Below are 12,400 nucleotides of genomic sequence, written 5' to 3' on the forward strand. Positions count from 1 at the left end.
GGTTTAAAAATGCTTCTGGGACTTGATTAAATTGATTGTAATTGATTAAAAACCAAAGCAAAATATTTCTGATGTGTCAGTGGAATTTTTTACGTGTTATGGGTTGATGCAAAATTTTTACACATCTATTTTGCAATTAAATTTCAATATACACTCCGCTAAAACTGAAAATAGCTATAATCCAGCTTTATTTAGTGGTTTAATGTTGTAAAATGATGAAAGAAATAACCTAAGCTTCTCAAACCTTTTGTTTCTTAACTGAATTTCTTTTTTTTAAATTGTAGGGTTTATTTTTGTTTTTTACTAATATGGTATAGTTGCGTTTCTGTTAACATTGCAGGTTACATTAGTAGAGAAAAAGTATTTTATTTCTTCATTTAATTGACTATAAATTTTTATTCATTATTTAAGGAACAAATCATCCAAATAGATATTATTTATTTATTGAATCTCGAATAGAAAATTGAAAGGAATATATTTGGAAAACACTACAATGGAAATCGAACTAAAACTAAATATCTCGTTACTTTTGACAAGAACAAGACTAAAAATGCCTTTTTTTATTTTAACGGATAACAGCAAAACACGTATTTGTGAAAAGTTTAACGTGATTATGGTGAAATCCATGTGATACCGTTATTACTGACATCTAGAAACTAAAACATACTCAGAAAGCTTATTTTAATTGCTTCATTGTTTTGAGCAGGAAACTGTCTTTAAATACATTAATTTAAGTTCTCTAACTTGGATTCAGATTGAGAGAAAATATTGATCTTTTAAAGTCATAATTCTTTTTAATAAAATCTACATTTTATAACAGAAAATACTCAACAACTTGTCACATAATTGCCAGATAAAAGAAATTTTATACGTTGAAAGGGTTGTATCCTGTTTTGATATATATATATACATATATAATTTTATTTTTTTATGACGAACAGTTAACGGAATACTTTTAATTATAATTATAGAAATTTACTCCTTAAAAGCAATTAATATCTAAGGGATTTTGAAATTTTTAGTAAGTAAATGAACATAAATTACTTTTACTAGTAATAAGCTGTTCAATAATTTTTCTTTAAATAACTTTAATGTGTGCCAGATTTGAAATAAACTTTTTTCTAAAAACCTTACCTCAAAAATCAATACGACTTTTCAATCACAAGCTTCTGATACTTCTGACAGATAAGAATATTAAATAAAATTATAAATGTAATTTTGAAGATATACTGAGATTTTTAGGATTTTATAAAAAGTTTATTTTATAATAATAATATTTTTAAAGTCTTAAAGGATATAAATCTCATTGAATTCAATTGGAAATTGTAAGAATTCGTAATTCTTTGCAAAATTTGCAGAGTAAAATCTTGCTTTTTGATAAAGTCATTTTATATATTATTAATAAATATGTTAAATAAGATCAAAAAAAAATTCTGTAATACATTTAAAAGTGAAAGATAATTTAGTATAATACTGACATCTTATTGGGATTATATATTATAATTAAGATATCATAAATTCGAAAAAAATAATAAATAAATATTTGAAAATCAATATCGGCAAAATTTTATCAGTTTAATCTTATCGGCTTATTTTCCTAAACATTCACATGTTCTAAAAGCTGAAACTCACAAAATCTACCTTAATTTCTCAATAAGATTGAATGAGAAGTTAAACAAATAGTAAATCTACCAATTACGCCTAAATTAGGTAATGTATTATGTCTAAGTAACTTCAGATTTTACAGCAAAAATTAATATTTCTAGCTCTAAATTGTGTTATTAATCCCAAAATTTTAATTTAAATTAAATTTATTAAAATATTTACATGTTTCTTTGTGGCCAACTCTGTAATAAATTAAATAGCAATACTATTATAAAAATAATTTACACTATTTTACGCTTTTATAACAATTGAAAAAGATTTAAATTTCTAAATATCAAGCAAAAAAAAATCTTAAAAATCTCAGTTTAATTTTTGCAAGAATAATTTTGATTAGATTATTATAGAAAATTTCTTACCTTGTTTTTGAAAATTCTCTATGAACAGTTAAGATTATCAGAATAAACTTTCAACGTTTCTTAAAATGTGCTCAGTAGAGTTTTGTAAATTTTTTTTTAAAAAAATGACAGTGAATCATTAAAAATAAAACTAATTTGTAAAGTATTTTAATAAGTCAGTGAAAAAGTTTTCGCTCAGCACTGAAAATAATATGAAAATAACGCTTAATTAAATCTACTATTAAACCTGAAACTATTATTGCTATAAGCCTCATTGTTGGATAAACAACTCTGATTTGTGAGAGAAGGCATTATTATTCTAATTTTGGTCAAGAGCAACATGCCAAAGATGTACATAAGTTCATCGCTATTTAATAAATAAATTCAATATGTTAGTGGTAATGTTTGAAATACAGTATTCTATAGAGTAATTAGGCATTTTATCGAATGAAAAAAACTAGCTGGCAAAGTATGAAACGTTTAAACATTTCTTTTATTGCTTAGGCTTCCACTAGAATATCAAAAGAAAAACTGAGATTATTAAAAATGCCTTGGTATCCTATAGAATGCTTGAGTTTTCAGCATTGCTCGTAACATAGGACAGTCTTTCATTTTGTTTTGTTCTACACAACGTTTGGATTTTTGAGAAATAAATATCTTTTCAAAAAGAGTTTTATCATGACCTTTTTTATGTACTTTTCCTAAGGAGACAGTCATTTTATAAAATGTTTAGGAATTATTCACAATGCCGAAGTAAAATATAGAATAATTCTTAGTTTTCCTTTTTTGCCTGAAAATACCAGTCTCTCAATTAAATGATTTTGTATTTGATGGAATGCTGGCGTTTCGTACATTGATGGTTACAAACAAATCAATGATTCAATTACGAATTTGTAACAAATATTTTTTAACCCACGCGTATTCTGAACAAATAGGCTTTCAAAATAAGATTTCCTTAAATTTTTAGAAATCTTTTTTTATTTTAAATTATAATTAATGATTTTAGATAGAACGAAGTTGTACCTAGTTTGTGCGAAGTAAGCATGTTGGTTAAGGTCTGTATAACAGAAATTTAAATGAGGTAGAGAGTAATTTCCGGTAATTAATAATTAGAAAGTGCAAGAAATTTTTTTTTCACCAAACTATTTAATTAAAAATCTCTGAATTCTCGAAAAGATTTAAATTTAGACTGACTTTAAAGTAGAAAATTTAATTTCTTAAAATTTTATTTCTTTATTTTAACAATTAGTATTATTTTGAAGTAGTTGCCATTTACAAAAGTAACTTTTTAAAGAATTCAAAAGCATTTTAAGAACTATGAATTTAACTACAGCATCTGATAAGTTATGTACTGCCATCTGGTGTATATATTGAGAAATAAACATGGTTCCGGACATACAAAACATATATTTTGTTTTCTTATCTTTTTTGGCGCGTTACTTTTGAGCACTTCTGCCCAGAAATATGGCAAGCACGGAAAATAGGCGGCAAAAATTCTCCCCATCATTTTCACGGGAAAGAAAAGTGAGGGGTTAAATTACATAAAATTTTTGTTTGTGCGACAAATACACGTGTGACGAAAAATTCATTGAATAGTGAAAGTTGATGCAATTTTTTATTATTTTTAAACACCGTTATGATTAATTACCATAAATTTGTGACCTTTATTATAAATTGTGTTAGTTGGATGACCCTATAGTTCTGATTTATACAGTTTTAAGTATATTTTGTTTTCTCATGACGCAACCTGGTTAAAAAGAATGAACATGTCATTAATAATAATGTCATTAATTTACCATTGCCAAATTTCGACTGAAAAAAAAAAGCTATGATCAAATTTAGAAAAACGAATTTTAAAAAGACTTTACTTATATAGATTTATTAATGTTAGTTATTGAATAATTTATGTTAATGTTATGTTAATGCCCCAAAGCATTCCAATAGTAAAATAGAAGTGAAGTTTAACATAGCGTTTCCTGTTGAAAATGAAGTAACTTATGTTTTTATTGTTTTTGTATGTTTTTATTGTTTTTAATAACATTACATATATTTAATACATACATACATAATATATACTTACATATGTTTAATTTTAATAACAAAATAGTTTGTTTAAATATATTAAGGGTCTAACTTTGGATAGATAGTAACCGGTTTGATATAATATCATTATTCAATTTTATTTTAAGATTTGCTAAATTGTATAAAAAAAAAATATAAAAAAAAACGAAAGATTAATTATGAGTTTCGCTTTAATATGAGTTTGGTTATGAAAGATGTTTACGAATTTTATGACATTCTTTGTCATCTTACGAAGTTTAACTTCTAACTAACTTTTCATCAAATTTATTACCGCCTTAGTCTTTTATTAATGAATCAAAATTAATTCAATGAGTCAGAAAGGCTGTTTAAGCCTTTAATGTGGGTTTGCAACGCAAAAAATAACAAATTAATAATAAAATAATTAATAATCAAACACAAATTAATAATAATACATAGTTTCCGCTTTTGAAGTTTTTTAATGAGATTTTTCTTTGAAAAAAAAGCTCTTTTACAGGTAAAGACAGCGTGGTTATCCGTTCCCTTTTTTTGCAGAATAATTTGTCTACAATTTTAACACATGTTTTTCAAACTTTAAAAAAAGATTACTGAGAGTTCCAAGCTAATATAAATCTGAAAAAAAATCTAATCCCATTGACTCATTATAGAGAATATAATTACATAGCGATTTACTAACCAAGTATAATAATATATACTGAATAAAAACTATATTAATTATCAGTAAAAAGGCAAACTATCATATTTCTCATGTGTGAGAATGCTGGTAAGTTTATGAATTTATAAAAGGTTTTCGATATTAATAACGATTAGATGTCATTTGATGCGCGTAAAAATATATTATTAATATGTTTTCACATACACATGTTAAATACATATTATTAATAATTCAACTTTATAATTACTCAATTTTTCATATTATTACATGTTTGTGAATTATATTTTCGTATTATTACATGTGTAACAACAATAAGTGAGCTTTATGTAATTATTAAAAAGTGACACATCGAATGGTAATAGAACAATAGTGCTTTGTTTCTATTTGTTATTCTTGTTCTGATTACATAATAAAGTACAATATATTTAAATGCGGGCTGTATGATTCATTAATTTTAACGGGAATTTAGAATAGCCCGAGAAGAATTCTAAGGAAATATTCCATCATTTATATAGATAAGAGGAATTCGTATATTGTATATGACTATAGACTAAAGTGAAACAATTGCTGTTTTTCTACCAGTCTGATTGCAATGCGTTGAGGGTTAAAATTATTTTAATAGGGAGCAGTTCAAGTGCAAATGATAGGAAATAGTAGCCCGCTAAAGGTTTATCTGTTTTCATTCTGTTATTTTATATCAGATGATGTATCTCAGTGAGAATCTAGTTAAAATCAGATCCTTTTAAAATATGATAAGTTATAAAACACGTTTTTTTAACCAATTACATTCTAATTGAACTGTTATAGACTAAATACACACCGATTACACTGTTACAGACTATTTTTAATGAATTAACAGTTATAATAAATTTCCCTTCGTTTCGCTTTATATATTGTACATTAATTTTTCTTATATGATAATCTTCAACGCACCACAGTCAGACCAGCATAAAAACATTTGTCCTGTCCCAGGGTAAAGATCATTAAAATAACCTACATTTTGTGACAGTGTCTCTCAAAATATATGTAAATTTTTAATTTTCATTGTCTTCATCCTAGATAGTTCATAGGTAAAGATAATCTCAGTCTTATTTCGAAAATTTCTAATGTTGCAGAATTAGAATTTCAGAGAAGGATTGAGATATTCAGATAATGTATAAGCTTAATGTGTAATGTCTTTTTAAACAAACAAAATTATTTTTCACTAAATAGGTATAAAATTTTCCATGAGAAGAAAAGAAGATTAATATAATATTTTTTAATGCATAATAATTATAATAATAAAATATTAGTAAGTACAATGTTTCATTTTTAACCTTGCAAACAAAGTTTTTTGTGAAAAAAATGAATTAATGTTTTAAAAACGTTTGTGCTCGTTTAAAACAAACTCGACTCGTATATAGATTAAAGAAATACTTCAGTCAACGCAAGCCTTATTTCAAATGCGTTCAGACTACTCGGTACATTGTTAGGGTTCTAAAAAAATGTTTTTATTTCAGATAGGTAGAAAATTTCTCAAAAGTTAAGTAAATTCCAAAATAAACAAAATAAATATTTTAATTCACGATAAAACAACATTGGGAACAATGCTAACTTTTCACCACATCTATTTTTTAACCAAATCTTATTCAATCGAATGGTAATTTATAAAAAATCGTGATTCTGTAAAAAGTCGAAACAATCTTTCGAAACCGAATCTAATAACCACTCCTTAATTTTTTTCTGACTTTAATTGTCCTTAAACTAAAAATCAATGATGCTATTGCAACAAATAGATTATTCTCTATCCAAACCAGATTCGTAACGTAGTTAAATCAACTATTTAGTAACAAAAATTTGACGAAAAATATATATCACTTTCCGCTTAATGGGATACGCCATATTAATGATTAAGTTCAAGACAACGTTTGAAACGCTGAGAGGGGAGGGGGAGTGATGGTCAACGTCACGATCTACGTCATCACTATCCCTGTCTATTGAAAAAAGGCCTCACGAATGAATGTGATGTCATCTATTCGTGGGGTTCCAAGCTAAGACGTACTTTCACCCTAGCGGTGCTCTGTTGTTAAACGAAAGGCGAACTTTCCCGTCTTAATTCGCAAAAGGCGATGGCTTGCGAGCTTGGCTTGTCCAATTATAAATAGAAATAATGATTTTTTCCCCTCAGAACAAATGGAGACAAATTTCCGATGTCACCATTGTTACTTCGTTAAGCTTAGAACTAAACACAGTGACACATAGACTTCATTACTTAATGGAGCATTTAAAATATGCTTCTTAAAAGAATGGCAGGAAGTAATTCCCGTTGAAATTTTGAAAAGTCTAAATAATTCGGTTCATCTTGGGGCTGAAGAGTCAAATCAAAAGCGAAGAAACGCTCTCCTAAAGACTTCTGACTTGTCAATTGTAACTTGCTGTTTCTATTGTTGTTAAAAAATTAAAATCAACACGGGCAAATAGAAAATTCACAAATTACAGATTTTTCGTTTCTACTTTTGATATAAACTGCAGAAGCTCCAGAAATCCAAAAACAAATTTCTTAGAACAATCTCAACTATAATTTTTTTTTCAAATCAAAGTTCGTTTCACATAATGGTATTCTTAGATATTTGTTTTTTTTTGCTACAATTTTTACTATCTTCACAAGGAACTCTGTAAAAAATAATTTGGCATATCTAAGCTTTTAAATACATAAATATATTAAAATAGTAATATAGTAGCGAGTCTGAAAGTTGCTATTCATTGGATGAGAATGCCAATTTAGATTGGGTGAGAATGCCTGTATTTAGATATAACTTTTTTTTCTTCTCAGAATCAATTTATTTCATAGTTTTTTTATTATATAAGAAGCCACAGATAACAATGTACGTTCCATTCATCAGTTGTCAGAATATTTCTGCTTAAGGTCTTACTTAGTAGGCTGGAGACCAAAGTCTCTAAAATTTAAAATCACAAAAAAACACTTCAATTCACAATTTCCTGCATATTGATTTAAGCTTTTGCAATATTTTATGTTTGTAGAGCTTAAGAAAATGAAGTGATAAGCTACACTTTTCCAATGGTAAATGTTTTACATCAAATTCCTCCTAAGTATTCGTTTCAAATAAGGTTCTTCAAATAAGGCTTTCTAAGGTTCTTCAAAAATTGCTAGTTCTTTTACACCAGTTAGCCTGGCATTATACATAATCAGAACTCATCTTACTATTCACATGAAAATCGCGCTGTTTTCCCCCTGAAATGTTCTCTTGAATAAAGTGTGGCTTACTGTTATAAAGCTCGCCAAAACCCTTTTACAAATTTTTATGCTACTACCGTATAATTTGTATTACTTTACTTATAATATCTATATAAAAGTTAAAAATTTATAATTTTTATACTTGTAATGATAATAAGTTATAATATTTATTTAATTTCGCAGAAAGACGTTTGAAGAAGCATTTATAAATAAATTATTTGCATCTTTAAACCCAATAAAACCATAGACATCACCTCAATTCTAATCTATTAATTAACAAAGAAAGTATGGGGGTATGGAATACAATACATTGTTTAAATAATAAATAAACCAACTTTTAAAAAGAAATTTCCAACAAAAAATAACCGAAACATTAAAAGATCGAATTCAAATAACGGAGATAATGAAGCTTTGAATTTTACGAACGAAAATTTTTTAATTGATTTTCAACTAAATAATATGACAATATAATTATTCAAAACTGCACTTTTAATTATGTCAAAACCTTTAATATGGCATTGTTTTTAAGCATTTTAATTCGTGTCAAGATATTTCCTGGCTCCTCAAGACATCATTTCTCTGAAAATAAATATTTTAACGCAAAAAAGGAGAGAGAAGATAACGAAATAACATAAAATATATATTAAAAGAAAATAAATTAACACAGAAACTCATTTATAATATTCTTTATTACTTAAAATCTAATATTTTTGCCTGAATGTATGATGATTCGATAAGTCAAAATAGTAAACAAATTAACATCAAAATAATTATAATTAATTGAATTTTTTTCTTTGTCTGATACTTGGAATAAAACAGACTTATATTGATTATATCTGAGATAATAATTCTAATTGCTAAATTAATGAAACAATCGCTTTTTTACATGCACGAGGAAGTGTTGTAAGCTTTTTATTATTTTTGAATTGATTTTTAAATGACATTATGAGTAAGAGATGGAGCCACAAGGCCATTTAGCTAAATGGTAACTAAATGATCATGAAATCATACCTAAATATAAATCATGAAAATTTATAATTATTTTAAAGGATAACATTTTTCACTCTTGTTTTCATAAGTATCCTCTTCAGCGACTCTGTAATTTACTATTTTAACAATAACTTTAGGGAAATATCCAGTTTGAAACTTCAGATTTATTAAAAAAGTCTTTTTTTTAAGAACTAGTTCGAATTATTAAACATGCATCATTCTTCTAACAATTTTTATTCTTATCATTTTCTTTTAAAACAAAATGAAATTCATTCAGCTTATGAAACAAACTATAAACAATTTGTTAGTATTGAAATGTATTAATCTAGCATTCTAATGATCCGATGTTCAAACTTAAAATAACTTTCATTTAAAATAAGGTAGAAATAACTGGATTTAATAATCTATATTTATACTTTCAAATATTATTTAAAAAATAACAATTACTTAACATTACTTATAATTATTTTCATAACAAATAAAGCGCACTAAACAGTTGCTTGAAAGCTCATTTTTGTAGAGCTTATTCATATGAAAACATATTTGAGCTGACGAAAAATCAGATTACTTCATAAGTAACTTATTATTTGCTTACATTTTAAAAGAAAAAAAGGACACTGGAGTATAATTTATTTATTGTAATTATAATAATTAAATTTTTTTCTTAAATTAGAACATTTATATATGTTTGTAAATTTTATATTTAAATTTATATTTTTTAAATTTAATTTTAATATATTTAAAAATAAAAATAATTGTTTTATGAATTGAAAAGAGTTCTGATTAAAGGAAAATGCTGTGAAGACTTATTGAAAAGCTACCCATCACCTTTACAAGTAAGATGTTTATCTTTAAAAAAAATAGCTAGAAATTTGTGATTTTTTACAGTTACAATCATATTTTCCAAAGAGCGTATAAGTATGGAAATCTAATCTTTTAAATAGGAGATATTAAGTTTATTAAACAAAGTATTTTTACGGTTTTAGCTGTAATGGCTATAAAAATAATAATTGCAATAATAAAAATAATAATGGCTATAAAAATAAATGGCTATCAAAATGAAAACATTTACTGTACAACACATTCAACAATAATTATTATTATTTACTTCAGCTAACTTTCAAATCAAACCCCTTACTTATTAGAAAGTATTCGTAATAAATTTACCCCAACAATTAATATCTGAATAAAGTTATAATTTTTTGCATTGTATTTTTCCACATAATGCACTGAATCAAATAATTTAATTTTCCTTTCTCATTCATTCAATGTTTGTTATTTTGTAAACTGCAACAATTCATAACAAATGTTATTGATCAAACACTTTTATAGACAAGTTTCAATTTGTTTAAAAGTAACTTATAAACTGCAGATTAAAAAAAAAATCACAATTTAATACTTTAACCATGCATAAAATTGTAGAATAGATTCAGCATTGCATTAGAAAAGCAAAACGCGTTCTTTTAATAATCAGCTAGGCTTACCTTTATAAATCTTTCTTCTGCAAAATCGACAATTTAGACTGTGAGTTTAAAATAGAATAAATCTTACCTTTCAATTAGCTAATCAAAGAAGGTGAGAAGAAGTTCAACATGCATATTTCTTATAAACTGAACTAATAGTATATGAACTGAAGTACCAAATAAAAAATACTAAATTTTTCTTGCACCAACTTGTTTTGATAAAAATGTAAAGTTTTAAACCACATCTAATTATTTAAATACCTTCCTTCTATACGAATTATTTTTTATTTTCGTACATCAAATGATGTATAATGAAACAATCTTTTAGAATCCCACAACATTTCAACTTATTAATTTTTTCAAGTTTATTGAATAATAATAATAAAAAAGAGAAAATTTATAAGGCACCTATAATATTTCAGTGAATAATGCAATGTGTGTAAATTTTCTTAAAATTGCAGATACTTTATAATCATTTAAGTAACCCAGATGCAAAGCCTGCTATCTGAAATCTAGGAGAAAAAATTCGCAAAATATATTACAATCGATTCTTTATTCAATTTTTGTTAGCTTAATATGTAATTTTTCTGAAATAATAGTTAAATGGTTTTGCAGTTTATGACTTTTTCCTCATTTTCTACCCTTAGTATAGGAACAGTCAACAGGATTTGCATCTTTGCTTATTCAAAGCATTGCAATTCATTCATTCATTTGCTTATTCATTCATTACACATGTCTGCAGTAATTACACGCAAGTAATTACATTAAGTGAATATTGAAACATGTTAATCAAGTTTGAAAAATATTTAACCAGAGTTATGTAAAAAATATTAAACAGGTTGTGCGAAATATTGTAAAAAAAGGCAAATTCATTTAACTGCGATAAATGAGATACCCAAGAGCAACGCTTCAATGTGTTTTGAGAAAACTCATTTTTTCAAAAATCTTATTTTATTTTTCTTCCTTTTCTTAGTGGAAATTCATAAAAATGAAACATTTTGCTTTGAATTATTTTTAGAAATGCACATTATACTATTATTCCATTCACATTATATTTTGAAGAAATTTAGAAATATATCGTTTAGATTAAGCAACAAATTGGCTTTCTAAAAAAATACTCACATGTTCATGAACTTCTGATACAACAACAAATCCATTGTTGTCTAGTAAAAAGCAATCCATTTGCTAAAAAAAAACAAAAAAAAACAACATGAAATGCAAATTTATATAAGTTTTAATTATATTGAAATATGTATTATAAACTAGTTTGAATGTCACTAATTGTAAACCATAAAAAGCGAAACAGTAGAAAATTTTAAAAATTGAACAAGTATTTCATTTTTGTACTTAAATTTGAAAGAAATTACTGTTAGAAACACACTTATCATTAATAATCAATCCGTTTTAAAATTTTAATAATCTGGCAAATAATAGGATTTAAACAAACTAATAACAAACATAACTTAAATGCAAAATATTTATTGTTATTAAACGTTAATCTTCAAATAAAACTTAAATATGAAAAAATAAATTATTTTTATTTTTATTAAAATGGTGTCAAAAGTCACTTTCTCAATTCCCTCACTCAAATTTCACGAAATAACCGAGATTATTTGTTTCCTTTGTAATTGTTTGTTATAGATCATAATTAAAAGTGTGAAATGATTTAAATTAATGTTTGATTAAAACAAATAGTTAATAATTAAAATTGGGAAATAAAAGATTTTACCGAAAACTATAAATTATTATATACTTACTTTGTCTGCACACTTGTATTTGCATGCTGTCATACACTAAAATAACGAAATGATTATGAATTAGAAGATATTTAAAAATATCCTTTTATGTTCAAAATCAAATTTAAAAAAAGGACACGAAAAAAATTTGCTACATAAGAAAATTAATTTGATATTTAAACCATTCCTTAATTTATTTTGTGAAGTTTCCGAAAAAAAAATCTATTTTTCAACTGAAGAGTCTCTTAAGTCTAATTTTT

At 25.3% G+C, this 12,400-nt stretch overlaps 1 protein-coding gene across 9 annotated transcripts in view; it reads right to left on the reverse strand.

The window, feature by feature from the left end:
- LOC107437533 (voltage-dependent calcium channel subunit straightjacket) overlaps positions 1-12,400 on the reverse strand; it is a 350,222-nt gene that overhangs the window by 15,471 nt on the left and 322,351 nt on the right. For all 9 annotated transcript variants that reach the window (XM_071187231.1, XM_071187230.1, XM_043040081.2 and 6 more), the window contains 2 exons: positions 12,162-12,197; positions 11,527-11,589 (listed from right to left, as the gene is read on the reverse strand). In XM_071187231.1, coding sequence (XP_071043332.1) covers positions 11,527-11,589; positions 12,162-12,197 — 99 coding nt within the window. The remainder of the gene's footprint in view (positions 1-11,526; positions 11,590-12,161; positions 12,198-12,400) is intronic.

Source organism: Parasteatoda tepidariorum, chromosome X1, assembly GCF_043381705.1.
Source record: "Parasteatoda tepidariorum isolate YZ-2023 chromosome X1, CAS_Ptep_4.0, whole genome shotgun sequence".
NCBI lineage: Eukaryota > Metazoa > Arthropoda > Arachnida > Araneae > Theridiidae > Parasteatoda > Parasteatoda tepidariorum.